At 41.0% G+C, this 18778-nt stretch overlaps 1 protein-coding gene across 1 annotated transcript in view; it reads left to right on the top strand.

Annotated features, from left to right (window-relative positions):
- LOC101880839 (vesicle-associated membrane protein 2) overlaps positions 1 to 15737 on the top strand; it is a 42856-nt gene extending 27119 nt beyond the window's left edge. The window contains exons 2-5 of the mRNA XM_031053293.2: positions 8321 to 8420; positions 10704 to 10862; positions 12344 to 12395; positions 14526 to 15737. Of these exons, the coding sequence (XP_030909153.1) occupies positions 8321 to 8420; positions 10704 to 10862; positions 12344 to 12395; positions 14526 to 14542 (328 nt within the window). The 3' untranslated portion in view covers positions 14543 to 15737. The remainder of the gene's footprint in view (positions 1 to 8320; positions 8421 to 10703; positions 10863 to 12343; positions 12396 to 14525) is intronic.
- The last annotated feature ends 3041 nt before the right edge of the window (positions 15738 to 18778 follow it).

Raw genomic sequence — 18778 nt, 5'->3', positions numbered from 1 at the left:
TTTGCTGCTCTGCTGCTCTGGGAAGAGATGGGGAACACTCAGCACTACCACTGCTTTTGGAGAGGCAAGTGCTGTGGCATAAAAATCAAAATCTCTGTCAGTGTGTTAGAGCCCAGATTTGGCTATTCTGGTCTGGGTCAACATAATTCCTGACTGCAGTTAGCAGACTGTGCTCTTTTAAATGGATCAGGTGGGTGAGAGTTTATAATAGTCACTGTCTATTTGGCTATTTGCTTCATTAGTTCCGTGCATTTCTGTTAAACCTTTCTTCGGTCCAGTTAAATGTGAAGATGAGACTGGTCAACTGGGATCTGAAGACATGGTAGTATTAGTTTATATGTGCAGAATCTTTTCTGGATAGTTGATCCCTTAATACGAGCATATGTTAAATATGTTGCCTTCTGTAATGTAGTTCTGTGGTTTTAATTTGTGAACATGAAACGTGTATACCAACACGCTGAGTCATCTAATGCTTAATCATTGTTCAAGCAAATCCATAGACTACTCTGCAAAGTGTGGTAAGTAGTTAACACATGAGTCAATAGCCCTGTATTGTGTTGACTTTATCTTAAGCCACAGTCTTTGCAAAAGATGACAGCAAGAGGAAAGAAGGATCTAAAAAAATCTGTGGTGTTGATATTTCAGAACAGGAATCCTGCCTGTTTCTGACTAACAGAAATCCCACCTGAGGCTCTGCGACTGCTTGTTGTGAAAACTACAATTTAGAGGAATTATGGAAACAATGCAACTCTTCCTGGCAAATTCTTATGTTTGTCACAAAAATCATTTGGCCAAATTAATTGGCTTGATTTAGAATTCAGGTGCTTTGGGCCTTATAAGTAATACTCATTTGGCTTGAATGAAAGATACTGGAGAAGATAAATCAGTCAGTCATTGCTAGCGTAATAAATGATGATCAAATTAAAGATGATGTCCTAAGGTTCCTCTCTTTTTCCTCTGTGTGCATATTTAGCACATCAGATGGTTAATGTGGTCATAATAAATTGGTGGAATATATAATTAAATGTGTTCCTGGGGCATTAAATGTAGGGTATTATTCTTTGGCTGATGATCAGAGTAAATATTTTGTTAATAGGGGAGTCCTTGTAGAATATTGCTGGTAGTACATGAAAATCACATTTGGGAACAGAAATATGTTCAAAGCAGAACTTTTCTTCACAAAATGAAGACATCTCAAGTGCTAATTCTGTTTATCTGTGGTGGTTTTTTTTTCACCACCAATTCACTATTGGTCATTACTACCCAATTATTACAAATAGCCTGAGAAATCATTCTAAAATTGATAGTCATAGAATGGAATGGATCTAAGTTAAAGTCTGTAGGCATTTAATTGGCAGTAGTAACGTTTTCACTGCATACTGAAGGGATTAGATGGAACACCGAAAAGCACAGTTAAGGTCACCATTTTTGCTAGGGCAGTGACGGTTCCCTGGTAGGAAAGAAAGCCCATGTGCTCTTGTTGGGAGTTAATTCTGCTCCCTCTGTGACATTCCAGAGGACTGAAAACGTCTTTCCATGGTCTGAAAATCCTGCCACCCCAGGTATGAAAACACCTACTAACCCAGCAGTTATACCCCTGTGTCAATAACCTTTCCACCCTAACCAGTTTTATATCATTACTTTCTTTACTCCCACAGAGCAGCTTTTTGACATGTGAAAGCAAGATTAGTAGAATGAAACCAAGGATAAACTTGGTCTATTACATAGGTTAGTTAATAACTGAAGGGGGGAAGATGTGCTAGAAATACATACAATCAGTGGGCAGCAGAACTGAAAAGCAAACTGAGTGCATCTATCTTGGAACTGGGTAGGTCATGCTCTCTAGCCAGGGCTTTCTTTTGAAGGCTATTCATCTTAGAGGCAGAGAACATGATTATCTAGTTGTAAGAAGCCTGAGAACTGAGTTCTGAAGGACACTTATTTATGGGGGTGTTAGAAGTAAACCATCTTTTCTCCAAACCTCTCCTGACAGAATTAGTGTGTGGTTTTGAAAGAGGAATGAGACCTGCCACTTGACACTATCCCATCTCATGATGGGAAAAGCAAAAGCTTGGGTTGGTGGTGTTGGGGTCGGTAACTAATGTCTCCTGATTTCTAGACACATACATGTACCTATATATTCCCTAACAGAAACACGATTGTGTGCACACAGCTGGTAGGCCTGTCCTATAAGTCTGTACAGATAAGCACACAAGTCTGGATTTCTTTGAGAAATGGCGTGTAGATAAGCTACCACAGAATGTTAGTCTGCACTCTTTGGTTAGGCTGGATTTTGTTAGGAGTGTGCCAAACTGCATAAAGACAAACTGATTGTTGAGAAAGCTTTTTTGTTAGTGTTGGCTAAGTTGACCTACTGCAGCAATAAAATCGTACATGGTAGGATCCACTTAACATAAAACTGGGAACTAGCAAATCCCTCCAGAAAGCAGAATACTAAGTATGATCAGTAAAAGTACCCCATGGCAAACTAACAGGAAATCCCCACTGCTATACAGCTTCTTTATTTCCTTAGAGATCCTCCCTGCCTCAATGTTTTCACATGCATATAAATTCACAGATGAACACTCTCTGCACCAGGGACGATGTGAGAGTGGTTTGTTTCTACAGTTTCTGTTAGGTACATGATCTTCAGCGACATCTGTAGTCATTACAGTCATGTATGAATTTGTAGTTGTAGCTAATTTGAACAATTGTCTTACTGTTAAATCTCAAGAGTACAGAGCTATGGAAGTGTTATTTTTTTGGGTGTGTGTGAGGTGTTTAGGTTTTTTAATGCCTTTGGAACCACGGAGTGTCAAACCCTGCTTAAGCAGTGAAGCCCAGATGGGTAGATGTCTTTTGAAGAGGTCCAAACAGAAAAAAAAAAGTGTCTTAAATATAGTCCATAAGTTTGATTACAACAGTAAACATTTACTACATAAAGATGGAATCTGGACAGTAAAAAAAAGAGAGAGAGAGGAAGAGTGCAATTTAATGTTTTATTTAAACAAAAGGTAAAGGATTTGAGGAAAGAAGAATTAAACTGGGATTTGTAGAAAGCTGCCTCCCTCATTTCACTTTTTACAGGGATCATTAGTCAAATCCTGTGCTGCTTTGATGCACTTGCACTGCCCCCACCCCTGAGCTTTGCCAGTTGAGACCAGCTACAGCTGTCTGATGTAATTCTCACATTCCTCATGCTGTAACCTTTAACTGTATGGTTCTCATTATTTAAGTCTGAGGGATAGAAAATAACTCCTGCTATTAGAAATTGGTTTTGAGCTTTGATTTGGGGTCAGTAGCTGAAGAATTGAGGGGCACAGAGGTGGAAATGAAGAGGCCTGTGCTGCTTTGCCACAGGCTTTCTCTGTCACTGAGCAAATCACTTCATTACCCTGTACCTGCTTCCCAGTCATATGCAGGGATAATAGCTTTTCCTTAGCTTATTGCAGTATTCTTAGGATAAAGACTTTGAAAGGATTAGGTCCTGTAGCTGGAGGCTTTAAAAAGCACTTAAGATGGATAAAACACATTGCTGAAAGCAGCTATCAAGGTCCAAATGTAAACTGTACCAAAGTTGCAGTGGTGGCCTGGCATCCTCCCGGTATTCATGTTGTATACTTCCTTTCCCTAGCCTGATTTACACCAAAAAAATCTCCTACATAGCTCACACACATGAACAAAACCGGAAGCATGTATCAGGCAGTTTCCTAAAACATCAGATACACAGTCATCTTTAATGTTCTTTCAGCCAGTGCTGAAATGGAAAACTAACACTGGATATCTCCAGTTATCTCTTAGAGTTGCAGCTCCCTTTAACTAAGAGTGAAATAGTAAATTGCTTCCAAAATATCCAGGTGAGATAAGAAATCTTAGTCATTATTTTGACCCACCAGTTTCCGGCCCAGCAGGTAACCAGAAGAATTGAGGATGTGTGAGTCAGCTGAGACCCTTTTACTGAATCGCTAGGACAGTCCCAAAGATTTCTTCCAAAGTGGCTGCGTACATACACAGATCCAGCTCCTGCTGTCAGTCAGCCACATTGCTCATGTGTGAAATGAAGCAAAATCTGGCATGGAGGGGAGTGAGAATATAACTCATGTTACATAGAGAGTGACCCAACTGCCCAGGCTCTAAGTGTGTCATGGAGTTGTCCTGAAGTAGGTGTATTTGTCACTCTCCCAGAGGGTCCCCCAAAGAATATTTGCTAGAGATTTATACCCTTTAACAGTCATAGAGCTTTGCTTCCCTGTCAAAAAAAATGTGACCTGTTCTTGGGAGTAAAGATTCTCACCATCAGTGGTAACCTTTTCCCTTTTCTTAAAAACAAAACAAAACAAACCCTAAATGAAAGTGCACAAGTGTGTTGGCCTGAAGGCTAGGGGCCCAGTAATGGAACTTTTATATGGATTTTGCATTCTTTTGTAGCTCCTCAAAATAGTGTCAGCCCATGAGAGATTGGTCTTTAAAGTTGAGATGCTTCAAGATTTCAAAACCAAGCCTTTCTAAAATAGTGCCAGTGATCTGCATAAATTTCTTTCAGTAATTCTTCTGAGAAATTGTAAGCTGAGATAGCACAATACAGAGGCAATAACAGAATGAAGTAAATGTAGTTTAGACTTTCATTCTAGCATTTTTGCACTAAGATATCCCTGGAATATTGGTGTTTTCGAGGGATGTAGGCCTTCAATTCCCTTCTTTACTAGAAAACTCCAGTTCAAAGACAAACTCTTAACAGATGGCTTGTGTGGCTAAAGCCCCATTAGCTCACTGAGGTGCTGCCTTCTGCTGCTGACAGCCAGGATGCTTTCTACAAAGCTCAAACACTTGTAGGGCTGAGCCAGAAGCATAGATACCCCTCTGTTTTGATCTAAAGTGCCTTAGGAAGTTGGGAGAAGTGGTGATGCAGGTGTCTTTGTGCTTGTTTTGTCTACATTGGATATTATAGGCTATATCATGAGAAGAGAGGGCTCATTCCTTGTTGACCTGCAAAGCTGCTGGTGGCATTAAAGTCACATGCTTAAGGCCTGACTTCCTAGAACTGGTGCTGTCCCCTCTGCAGCATGTCTTGAATCTCCTCTGGTGAGCACTCTTCGTTGCTCTGAATCCCCAAGGCTGCCTTGCTCGCAGCTGCTGTTGCTGTGTAAGGAGAGCACAACTCCAGAGACAAAAGTAGCTCTGCACTGCAGTCAGCACCCAGCTCTGGTTTCTCTTCTATTAGATTTTATGTAATTAATTCAGATGGGTATGTTAATCACAAGCTTACTGTGCCTTAGCATTAAGATAGCCATTTCTCTTTGGTAGTTACAGTAACCCTGCTGGAGGGTCAGGGCAGCTGTATAAACACTGATTTTTCCAATCCATTCCTCCATCACACAAGGAGCAGAGAAGCCCCAGGAAATACAGCTGAAACCAAATTAGGTGGCAGCAAAGATACTGAAGGACAACAAACTGCAAAGTGCCTAATTTGTGCCAAATCATTTTAAGGACAGCTTGGGAAGTGCAAAAAATAAAGGATTAAAATTACTGGGCAGGGAAGGGATATGGCAGAGCACTGAACTTTTATCATGTAACTGTGACCAAGAATCCCACTGCACTTACAAGCTATGCTTACGAGCAAAAACACTAGTGCTCAGGGAAAACACTTCTCACATGCTTCCCTTCTGTAGTCTGAGATGCTAACAGCACATCGCTCAAGAAGTGAACTCTGTTAACATATGTAGTGGTGAACAGTGTGACACAATGTTTTCATAGGAAAAAAATCTGCTGTGTTGGATGGGGAAAAGCCTATTTACTACAAATAAATTTTACAATTTCAATTTTTGCTCTGCCGTTGTACCAAGAACTCCCTTTGATTTGTTAATGCTCCAGGGACATCTTGTTTAGCATTATTTGAGTCTGATGTATATTATAGTCAGATTTTGATCCTTTGTGAAAACAGTGTAAACTCAGGAAAAAACCCGTTGGGATCCTCGCCCATGGCCCTTCAATGGACTAATTCCATTGCAGGCAGCAGCAGCATCTGGTCTTTTACGTTTTTAACAGGGGCTGTGAGGTCCTCAACTGATGAGCAATCTGTGTACAGCTCAGGTTTTTTTATTTCAGCTGAAGCTTGATAATGACATTCTTACCTACAGTTAAAAAAGAAGTGTAAGATTTAGCACTGCTCTGTATCTGCAGACAGCTGCTCCATCAGAGACCCTCAGCAAGTCTGCCAACAACACAAAGCTGAGCAGTGTGATCGACATGCTCGAGAGAAGGGATGGTATCCAGAGAGACCTGGACAGGCTTGAGAGGTGGGACTGTGCAAACCTCATGGAGTTCAACAAGGCCCAGTGCAAAGTCCTGCACATGGGTCGGAGCAATTCCAAGCACAAACACGGGCTGGGCAGACGCTGGATGGACAGCAGCTCTGAGTAGAAGGACTTGGTGATGAGAAGCTCCCCATGACCCAGCAGTGTGCACTTGAGCCCAGAAACCACCCGTGTGCTGGGTTGCATCCCCAGACTGTGAGCAGCAGCAGGTCAAGGGAGGGGATTCTCCCCCTCTACTGCACACTGGTGAGATCCCCTCCTGCAGTCCTGATCCAGCTCTGGGGCAACAGCACAAAAGGGATGTGGAGCTGTTGGAGCAAGTCCAAAGGAGGCCACGGAAGTGCTGCGAGGGCTGGAGCAGCTCTGCTCTGGAGCCAGGCTGAGAGAGCTGGGCTGGGTCAGCCTGGAGAAGAGAGGGCTCCTGAAGGGGAGACCTTAGAGCAGCTCCAGTGTCTAAAGGGGCTACAGGAAACCTGGAGAGGGGCTTTTGACAAGGGCTGCAGGGACAGGACAAGGGGGAATGGCTTTAACCTGGCAGAGGTGAGACTGACATGAGCTCTTAGGCAGAAGCTCTTCCCTGTGAGGGTGCTGAGGCGCTGGCACAGGGTGCCCAGAGAAGCTGTGGCTGCCCCATCCCTGGCAGTGTTCAAGGCCAAGTTGGATGGGGCTTGGAACGACCTGCTCTAGCGGAAGGTGTCCCTGCCTCTGGAATTGGATGAGCTTTAAGTCTCTTCCAACACAAACCATTCTATATTAATGGGAGTCCATGAGGGTCTGCATTATCTGTAGAGATCTTGGCCCACAGACAATACTGCCAAAATGAATTTTGTAGCTTAAGGTACCTTTGTGGAACTAAATTTAGTGCCCCATAGTGCTTTGGTAATGTATGAATGAGGCCATACTTCCAGCAGCATTAATCAGACCCCAGGATGTCAAAGGGAATGATTCACAGAGAAACGCTGTGTTCTTTCAGTCTGTCACTGGGGGAAGGCTTTGGTAATGCCATGAGTGGGATTTGTGATACTTTTCAGTTCACATGCTTAGGGTTTTCCTTTGCAGCTTCAGGAAGGGGTTTATTTCGCTGCAGGAAGTAATGATAGGGGTCCCTTATAAGGAAAGGTAAGGTTTCACAGGTTAAAGTGTGTGTATGAAGAATGACTGGCTAAGATTGAGGGACCCTGTTCTGGCTGCAGGGTGTGTTGTCTGTACAAGCTCATGCACTGAGACAGCTCAGATCTGTTGTTGGATTTTAAGGGACTTTTGTTTTGCCTTTTGTTTAAGAGCAGGCTGGGGAAAGCCAGCGTTGATGCTTAGGAAAAGGGCTGATGTGGAGCTGATTAGGGTTTTGTTCACAGTATTGCTGCAAATATTCATCCAGGGTCCCTGGCAGACGTTTGTGACTGGCCAGCTGCTCTGGTAGGGCATTTTGGTGACCACAGGTGGGGTGGTTAAACATTGGCTGGATGCCTGAGGTGATTACCCCCTGCTCTGTAGTTCTCACCTTCACTTCCTTCTCTATTTCTTTCTCCTCTCCTTTTGTTCATCTTTACTTGGTTAGTTCCCAGCCAAACAACGAGGAGCAGGGGAGTGCATCACTCCACACACTGAGGAGGAAGGCAGGGTCACAGCCCTGGCCCCTACAGATAACACAAAATACCCAAAGGAGAGTCTGTTTCTTTAGTGGGACATAAGCTCTCTGCTAGTCAGGCCAGGGATCAGTTTGGCCTTTGGCCTCATTTAGGGTAGATAACCTGAAATGCTTGATGTTTAAAAGGCAGCATGGGAGGGGAAGTGCTTGATGTGGTCTTATCAAAAAAACAGTGTGAAAAATAATTGCAGCATGGGAGGGAATGGGACCCTAGGAATGTAAATGTCTCACTAGTGGGCTGTGAGACAATGGAAAACTCCTTTTAAGAGAAAGGTACTTTTGACTTATCCCAGAAAAGGGATGGTGAACAAATGAAGATGGTTTCAGTCACTTTTTGTGTTCTCTGGTTTTGATCTAGGTCTGCTCCAGCTCCTACCCAAGGTCCCACCAGTGCTGGGGCTGGAGGACCACCTCCTGCTACCAAACGGCTGCAGCAGACACAAGCCCAGGTGGATGAAGTAAGTGGCTCCAGGTGATTTTTTGCTCACTATAAGGGTGCTGATGTGGGTTTGGTTTGTGTGTGTCTGTTTTTTTTCTATAAGATACTTTTCCTCCCTAGCGATCCAGTAATTCTTGCTCATTTGAAGGGAGTGAATCTAGGAAAAAAGATGGTATGGTATTTATGAGGATGGCGTTTATGAGGAGGCAGACTGCACAAGAGATATTCTGCATATGAGCATCCTTGTACCAGTAACACTCCTGCATAATAAACATGGGCATTGTGCCAATTCAGAAATTCATCCAGGTCGGTCAAGTTAGAAGGAAAAGTAATAGTGGAACCAGCTCTTTTAACATGTTCCTGAATTCTTGAAGGTTAGATGCTAATCTCACAGACTGTTTCACAGGGACAGACCATCAGTTTCTCATAGATAGATTGAAGCCATGAGAATTGTACAGTTGAAGATGCTGTAATGTGTGGGTTTCTTTGGGGATAAATTGTGATAATCAATCAACTGGTTTATGGCACTTATCTGATCTGTTAAGCTTTGACCTTCCAATTAGATCTTTCCTGGTTTTCTTTCATGTCAGGTAGGTAGATAACCTGTAGATGGCACCACACACCATAACACTGCACCCCTCTGGATACTCTCGCTCCAGGCGATGTCGCGCACAGCACTTCAGACCCAAACCAAAAACTCGACAACGCGATCAGGGCATTAATTAACAGAAGACCTTTGGTCTTCGTAAAATGACTGTAATTTTTAATGTTATATCAGTGCTGACATAGTATTTCAACTATCTCCATGTTTGGTTTTCCCCTCTGATTTCTCTAGACATCCTAAACCTTATTTTCTAAGCCCCAGATCTTGGCTTTACTCTAGACAAACATTTGTTTCTTTAAAATAAATGCAGTCCCATCTGAACAAGCATTCACGGCAGACAGGTTAAAATGAATAAATAGTTCGGGGTGTAAAAAAAACCCCAAAAGACAGGATGGGTAGGAAATGTTACAGTATTTTGTTTCAGCATTTTCAAATAGTTTAAATATTTCACTATGAAACATAGTACCAAGACGACATTCAGCTCAATACTCACTAAGAAATGAAAACAAAAGTTTCTTTCATTTGATATGAAATTAAATGCTTTGAAAGTTTTGATTTGGAAAAGTAAGAAAGAAAATTTGTGTTGACCAAAATATTTGATTTTGTTCTAGGTTTGGTAGACAAGTGAAACACGTTTTGGGGTTTGGAACAGCATTTAATCCTGTGCCAGTCCTTTCAAAGATTCTTTCACTACCAGTTTCATCTCACTGTGTTTAAATAATGTATTTTTTTAAATAACTCTGGGGGTTTGCAGGCAATAGTTAAATTACATTAAATACAAACCACATGGACTTTCTTATTACAGAGTATGAGAAGTAACAGCCCCACAATTGTATTCACCACTACAATAAGTGGACACTACTTTACTAAGTATGGTATACTGTCTGGTATGCTGCCTAACTGGTATACTGTCTAACATTTACACTGGGGATGAATTTATAAAGGAATGCTACTTAGAGTTATTGCCTTGCTAGAAAGAGACTTTTTGGCCCAACATATAAGATATATGCATGAAAATGACTTACCTATTGTGTACTGGCTGTGCACACATTTCTGCTGAAGCTGTGAAATGAGGAGGCATGAGCTCCCTACCACACTTCAGGCTGAATTTTCTCAGGTAATATTTTCTCCTCCTCCACCTTGAAGCAGGACTTCAAATTATGACTGGGAAGTCATCTTGTCTGAGAAAGAACTGCAGAATGAGTAAATTCTTTGGTCAGGAAATGCATACAGTTCCCTGCAGAATAGCCTTTATCTAGCCAATTTCTGTAGTTCAGATAAGGAAGTTATCTTGAAAGTATAGAGAAAATAATGGCTTGGTCTTAGCAATGACAATTTGGATGTCAACCATATCGTAGTGCAGCGGTCTCCACCAATTTTCTGTGTTTATGGTGAAGTGGCTGGTTGTAGGCTAAAAGAAATCTAAAGCTCTAATGAAACTAATTACAGTATTTCATAATGTCCCTTTAATTTTTTACCTTTAAAAACATCTGAGCACAGTCTAGCTGTGTTTATTTTGTTCTCACTGTGTCTGTTTCCATAGGTATGGTTTTTGAGGCACTGTGCAGGTAACTGCCATCACATGCCATAATGGCAAATGGCTGGTTTCAGTATGTTATGTGACATTACAGAGTGTGAACATATGGGTGACCCTCAGCTTTATTGTGTGTAATGTAACATGAGGCTGTGTCATTGCAGGTGGTAGACATCATGAGAATGAACGTGGACAAGGTGCTAGAAAGAGACCAGATGCTATCAGAGCTTGACAACCGAGCTGATGCATTGCAAGCAGGTGCCTCACAGTTTGAAACCAGTGCAGCCAAACTGAAGAGAAAATACTGGTGGAAAAATTGCAAGGTAAGGAATAGAAAATCATGTTTAAAATCACTTAATGGCATACATTTCTTCCACTTGCATTTAATGGGACTCTGCTTGCAGGATGCCATCTCTAAGTGGTCTCTTCCTGTACATGGCAGAAAGAGATGCCTTGCTCTTTAGGCTCTAGGATAATAAGTCAAGCAACTTTGATCTTTATTGGAACTTATTATTTCAATAATTCTGCAATATATAAAAGGTAGATACAAATTCTGATGTTTCAGTCAGTGCCTGCAGATAGGAAGGGGGAGAACAGTCTATGTTAATTCATGTCAGCTCTATGTGTGAACTGCAAAACCTGAATAGATACAGTGAATTCTGGTAGTGGGAGAAAAGAAGCCCTTTTCCTTCTGGGAGGATCACCAGCCTCTTGATCTTTCTTTAAGATGGTAAACTACAAAAAAATTATTTATTTTCACAGACTGCTGTGAGAATTAGGGAAATGACAGCCCCTTTTGAAAAGGGGCAGCTTGGAATAGAGCAGGACTTTAATCAACCAGATGTCTCCTCTGCAAAGTCTCATCTTTCCCACTAGCAGAGGGAACTTCATTCTCCTTTGCTTTTCCAGATCTCAGGATTTGTATTTTCTACACCTGGAAACTTCAGCTCCTTTTACTCATATAAGACCCCCATATTCTTGCTTCTGTCTACTTGTGCACCACCAACATGAATGCTAGGCAAAAAATTCACCTTCATTTCCATTTCTCTTCAATACCAACTTTGCTGTTGACCATTCATGTCTACCCAAATAAAACCACCTGTTCACAAAGGAGAATCCCACAGGTATCCCTCACCAGCCTGTTGCCTGCTTTGTCTCTTCAACCCACAGTGCTATGAAATGTAAATCAAGACAAAGGATTCTGGGTTAACTACATGCACAAACATGTCAGAAATAAGTGGCTGTAGGTTAGAAATTCAACTGATCAGTTCCTCTGGGCCTCTTCTAGCTGTTACCCGGTTGCTTTGTCTCACAGTGCAGGAAGCAGGACTTTTGGGAGCTACAGACAGATTTTGAGTTAGGTTCACCCATGCTGACTACAGTCACCACAATGACCTATACTACACTAGACTTTCAAAGGTACCCTCATTTTCCCTTTGTCATTGTCCCTTCCTGATTTACCTTGACAAACAGAATCCCCTTGTCCTTTACCTGGCTCTGAAATCACCTCTGAAGTTCTTTGACTTCAGAGGTTTACTTTTGAAATGGACAAGGTTGGTCACTGCATCTTAGCTGATGAACAAGCTTGGACAAGAGGCTATGTGCATTGCTGGTGGTCAGCTGTTCCTGAAATATACCTTAAATTTGGGGCCTGAACAATTCTGTTCCAGCAAGTCTTTGCAAGAATTAGAAGTGCAAGGAATGACCCACTAGGTAAAAGTGAAAAACTTGAGGTGTTAATGTCTTTCATGTGAAAACCTGACTTTCTCTCTTTCTCTTTTTTCTTGCAACTTTCTTTTTACAGATGATGATCATCCTTGGTATAGTATGCGCAGTCATTCTCATTATAATTATAAGTGAGTAGTTAATTTTCTCTTTTGTTTATGATCTCAATAGCTCTGTGACATGTGATGATTTATTTTAAAAAGACAGAAAAAATTGATATAAAATATTTAAAGTGATTGATTTATCAAAGTCCCCTCTAGTTATAGCGAGTCATGTTGTTATAGCGAGAATTACTGCAAACTCTCTAGGAAACGTATGGGTGGAATTTATTGACAATTAATATATTTTACATTAGCACGTTACGTAACTTTCCCCAGGATTAAAGGTTGTCCCTTTTCACAATAATACAACTTTTTATGCAGTTTCAGATATCTTCCTTTCATTACAATCAGTGCCACAGTCCTGATGTTTTCTAGTGAGAACAGTAATGCTTGAGTTACCTCATGCCTATAAAAAGAGGGTGAAGGCACATAGGCAAATGGGAATCTGATGAATTTTTTTAGAAGTATGCAGGTGGAATTTGAGATGTTGGTGCTTCTGAAAATCCCTTTGCACCTTGAATACCTAAATACTGCTAAAAGATGGTGCAAAGTCTTACTGATTTCTTGTCTTGAAAGACAATCTCATTCCACGTGTTGGTTATAGGAAAGTTAACATATGAATGAATAATAGCAGTCGTGCTGGTTGGGACCCAGGGATCTTGTAATGACAGGAACTGAACATTTTCTTTATGTAACCTCTGTGTTAGCAACAGCTGTTATGTGACATAACTGTAATATAGCATTAACTCCTAAAAGGGAGATTTCTTGAGTTAGACAATCCAGCTAGTAGTAACCCAGAAGAGATTCACCAGGAGGCTAAACTGTGGATGTGAATTAATTCCCAGCTCTCAAATTACATGCCTTGTAGTCAGCATGTTTCCATTTTCCTCTTTTGCTTCTATAAAGAAGGCTTACAGAATCACCTGTAAACATGACTAAAAGGATCGAGGTACATGTGGCAGTTTATTAGTCTTATGAACGCTGGCACCAGAGTGACCCAGAATAATTCTAGGGTTTCATAACACTGATACAGCAAGAATGGGAAATGGCTAGATATTAATTAACTATATTAACTGGATACTCAAGGCAGCTGGCTTCAAGGGAAAGACGGGCCTTTGTTCTGCAGTCTAGTGCAGCAGCCTGGGAAGACAGATGTGCAGTTATTGAGCTGACTGCTGTGTACATATGCATCATTGAGCATTATGTGTATCTTAACAAGAAAGTAAAAAGCAAACAAGATAGATCAGAATTTCTCTTTAGAAGTTAAGACTGAAATTATATATCAATAATAACATTGTCTCCTTCTTAGTTTTAAAAGTTGGATGCCTGTCCTGGGAAGCTTAGAAACAGGCAGAGCAGGATTGACACGGGTTAGGCTGGGTTCAGATTATCAAACTTGAGTGTCACCCGGGTATCAAACTTGAGTGTTACATCATCAAACCCAGGTCATGACTCACCACAGTGACATCTAGCGCAAGTTTAGTGAGATCTAAATGCATTTGGATCTTAAATTATTTTTTCAGTCTATTTTTTTTCAGATCCTTCTGTAGTGGTGCCTAAAGGTTGCAGCTTCAGGAAGGACCCTGTGTATTGAACTCAATGATGTATTTATTTACAATAGCTCTCAAGCATATGTTTAAATCCTGTTGACACCAAGCATCTAAGTGCTGTCCCAGACAAGGCTTGCATGACTTCTCCAGTCACTGGAATGGGAACAAGATTATACTTTCTAGGGGTGGCTAGAATAATAAATTGAGTAGCTCCTCACAGCAACAAGCTACCATGGGTGGTGAAATGGCCTAAGCCAGGCTTCCTACCGTCCTGGTAGTGGTAGCCCTTAAAAACCAGGCTAGCTCCCTGCTGAAGGAAGAGTTACAACATGTTGGATTGTAGGTATTGTTGGAGCTGTCATCACCCTCAGTCTTTGTTTGAGCTGCAATCTCTCCTGCTTTCCACTCCAGTTCCCCCTCTGAATTTCTTTTGTCACAGGAATATCCCCATTCCAGCTAGGAAGGCATGCTATGTGCTCATGGCAAAGATGTGCTAAAGGTGTTTGCCATTCTGTGACAGCACACTCTTCTGTGAGATAAAGCACAACAGTAACTCTGTAATAACTATTGGTTTATGTCTTGTTTTTTTCCTTTCTGCTTCCTTTCCCAGTTTATTTCTCCACTTGAAAAAGCAGAGAAGGAAGACTTGGCACAACTTTGTTCATATCAACCAACGATATCAGTATTCCTTTGTTGAAATCAGCTTTTTAATTCCCGGTGTCTTGGGATTTTTGCTTGTAATAACCCATAAGCATTCAGTGTGGTGTGTTTTGGAATTCTGTTGTTTCCACAAGAAACTGTACCAGCTAAATACTGCCAAGTAGTTCCATACACTGTCTTATCACTGTGTCTTAAAATGTGTACGCACTGACCTTCAGAAACTGTAGTATATGAAAAAGCATCCTAAACATCTCAGAATCAGGGAATGCAGCTATGGGGAAGCTCCTGCTTAAAGGGACACTGTCAAGTGAATTGGACCCAAACCTGAGGTTACAGCAAATGTTAGGGCCAAAATTCTCAGTCTGAGCACCTAAAGTTGGATAGCAAAGCCCACAGTCAGATGTAACTTTTTGAGGTAGTATCTGCTACTCCCATTGAAGGGAGTGGTACCTACAAGTTTTCACTTAAGATGTCTTATTTCAACTTAGCAAACCAAACCACAGGTTGTTGAGATTAATTTTATGATCCAAGTCTAAAAACATTGCCTGCAGAAAATGAATAGGACTGGATGATCATCCTTTATGGATTTAAATATTTTCCTAATGGGATGTTCTGTGCAGCCAGGTTGGCCTCAATATGAAAGCCAGAAGGAAAATTGTATGACACCCAAGAAAGCATTAGCTAGCACAAGCTTGAAAAATCGAATTAAAATGCAAAAAATGGAGATAGAGGCATCATAAATAATCAAGATAAAGACTCCTGCTAAAAACTGAAGGTGCTGCTTGTCAGACTTCATGGGACTCTTGAATGCCAATTCCCAACAATTACAGCCCTAACTGGAAAGCACATAAGCAACTTTTGGTGATGTCTGTGGCTTCCCAGCACAATGGTAGGAGGCCACCTCTGGACCATTTTGCAGAAATGGTCCCCACTGTGAGGACCATGAAAAAACCAGGAAGGAGAAAGTATGATTAGAGAGAACAGTAGAGAGAGGCCAGGAAAGGGAAGGGTGCCTAGGAAAGCTTTCCTGGTGAAAAGGAAGGCAGAGAAACACTGTTCAAAGATGGTGTTAACAGGCTTTTAAAAAAACTAATTTATTTTGTATGTCTGTGTGTGTAGTTCATAAACTGGAGTGTTGTCTTCATAAAGTGCTCAGCTAAGCTGTTTTTCGTACCCAGTTTAAAGTAACATTTGATGTAATTAAAAGAAATGACATATTGAGAGAAGGTTCTTGTATGCTATTGTAGGCTTTCTCTCAAATGTTCAATTCCTTGTTTTTTTCTTTTTTAAATACTGAATAGTTTAATCATAATTAACCAAACTAAAAATGAATTATGAAATTTTCAGCCAGGAAACTTTGAAAGAGTCTATTTAGTATAAATGGTGATAATAGTAGTGAAAATATTCCCACTGTGGAGAATCTCTCTTGACATAGTCTTAGATTAAGAAGTCAAGAGACCCAGACCAGTTCTTTGCATACAAATTGTGCTGAAGTAGAATTTTACTGAGAGAATAAGCAAGGATTAGTTGAAAAGTTCCAGTAGCACTTTTCTCCCTATATATTTACTGCTTCATATTCACATGTGCAATTTCATATCATTAAGTAGTAAGTGGCCAGAGGCTTAGCGAATCTTAACTTTCAAAGTTACTAATGTGCTACTGGACTCCCTGTTCACTGGAGTCCTTCAGCTGAGTGAGTACATACACAATTTTAAAATCTTGAATTCCACACAGAAAACTCTGCTGTCACAAAAGGCTTGGCTCCATGAGGTGCCACAGCTGAATGCTATCTTTAATTGCATCTTTGCTAGCAAAGGAATTAGCCATGCAACTTCAGGCTCCTTTTGGCTAGTTGACAGGAAAGAATTAACTCCTAAGAGTGAGACCCTGCCACTGATACCCATGTTGAGCATGGCTTGATCTTCACAGGGGTTTTCTGAGGGACTGCTGAAAGGACTCATGAGATGAAGATAGCTTTCACTGGAGATGGTACAATTGGTCAGGTTATATGTTGACACAGATCCTTAGGACAGTGGCTTCTCCTAGGAGTCTGAACTGACTATTTAACTGCTACAGCTGCAGATGCACATCAAAAAGTTTGAATCCTCTAGCTACAAAGATGTAAAGTTTCCAAATGAAACAACTATAAAGATGCAAAGCTTACATCCTGCTAACCTATCTCAAGTAAGTTAATAATCAAAGTGGTAGCTTTAGGGAAGAGTGGAGAAGAAAAACTGCTGGTTGTGGAATGTGTAATTATTCTCCCTCGAAACAGTAACTAATGGCGATGACTGCTAAATGTTGGTGAGAATTTGCAAGGAAGAGTTTAGTCAAGAAACCTAGCCTTCAGTGAGTTGTAAAACGTTCCTCTGTGTGCTAATGAAGTATGCTAAATTAATGTGTCTAGCTCTTCAGTTGTTTGTATATTGTGTACTCGTGAATGCTCAGTGTTTGCTAGTTGTGCTGTGCTGGTTGGTTGCAATCAGGTAAGATGAGCCACATACCATTTCCAGTTCAGCCCAGGAAGAATGAACAATTATGTCCTTCCCTGATGCACAGACCCAAAATTGAACTGCTCCTTCAGAGGCCTAGCTCTTCTGCAAGGAGAACGTGGTAATACAGGGCTGTTCAGGGTCATAGATTGTGCAACACCATCACATATATGTAGACTTGAACAGAGCACAATCTATATAAGCACAGTTGGAGATCTTATTTGTGTTGAAGCCAGGATTGATTGCTTTCCTCTCACTGCCTCTCCATTTAAAATGTCCATGCAGTTACTACTGCCTACTTGTAATAGTAAATTTCCCATGAAAATACGAACTTGTTCTTTTTTTGTGAGCACTGACTAGAATTTAAATCACTGGGTAGAATTTCAACTCTATTCCTCAGCACTATCTCCTGCAGAGGCTTTTACCTTGGACTGATAAAAAGGCACCAAAGGACTTCCTTTTACCCACTCCCCAGCAAACCCTCAGGGGACTGCGAGGTTGACTGCTTTCTGACTGCCATCATGGGTACTGAACTGAAGACTTCTCCAACTGGAAGCAGGGACTTGCTAGCTTTAGCCAGTGTTAGACATTGTTTGTGACTTGCATATGCTATCCTTATAAGTGCTGCCTCTTCCTGGGATTTCTAGGCTACAGCTGTACCGCTAGGATGTCATTCAGAAACAGCATAGCTGAAATGGAATGGTTAGGAGCTGGTCTGTGCTTGTACCACAGCTGCTGTTTGGCTTGCCAATGAGTGCTTCTGAGGTTGAAAAAGTGTTATTTGCATCCACTATCCACTGACTAGTAAGGTCCTGCTCTGGCATTAGACCTTCTTCTTTCTAATTTAGATCACCTTGCAATATCCTAAATGTGGCTTCAAGCCTAAAAACATTGGTACACAGAACTTGGTAGGAGGAGTTAGTGTGGAAGCCCGAATAGGCCACTTGACCTGATTTTTCTCTTGACAACATTATGTAATAGCACAGTTAATCCAACATAGTCCAACATAATCCAATATTATTAGAAGGAGGAGGGGAGAATCTCATAAAGATTATGAATGTAACCTAGGATCTGTAAGACAAGAAGTGGTTTAGAAATGTAGTCAGATTGATTATTTAAAGCTGGCACTTAAATTCTATTGGAACCTGCATGAGATTAGTCAGAACACTTCAGGCAAATAAAATACTTGGCTTTTTTCTTTTAAAACAATGATCTGCAATAAGTGATTTAAACAGTTAAAATGACAGAAGAACAGGACATGAACTGTGCAAGGAATTAACTAGAACAGCCACAATCTATGTTTTGTCTGGGTAGCAAAACCTTTTGAAATTCTGTTTCTATGTCTTATTTCCATCACTGTTCTCAATAGGGTTTCACAAAACTTTAAACTTAAGAACAGCTGAGCCATTCTTGTCTGAATGCAGTGGATTTTACTTCTTAAGAGAAAGTTTATAAGTTGACATCTGTGTTAGAGCATACCTGTTAAATGGTGGTATCTGCTTCTCAGAAGTGCATCTATCATGGGAGACTCAAACTTCAGGAACTTCCAGAAGCTCAAATATTACAGAGTGAGGTTTTTATGTTTTCTATGGGAGGTTATACACCCAGAGAGAAGTATCTATAATCTGTTACTTTTTTTATGACAGTTCCTCGATCACACATGTTGGTGCTAGACCTTTGCAAAGAAACTAGAGAGCGTTTGAGTGTGATC

Source organism: Melopsittacus undulatus, chromosome 6, assembly GCF_012275295.1.
Source record: "Melopsittacus undulatus isolate bMelUnd1 chromosome 6, bMelUnd1.mat.Z, whole genome shotgun sequence".
Lineage (NCBI taxonomy): Eukaryota > Metazoa > Chordata > Aves > Psittaciformes > Psittaculidae > Melopsittacus > Melopsittacus undulatus.
This window is presented reverse-complemented; position numbering and strand designations above follow the sequence as displayed.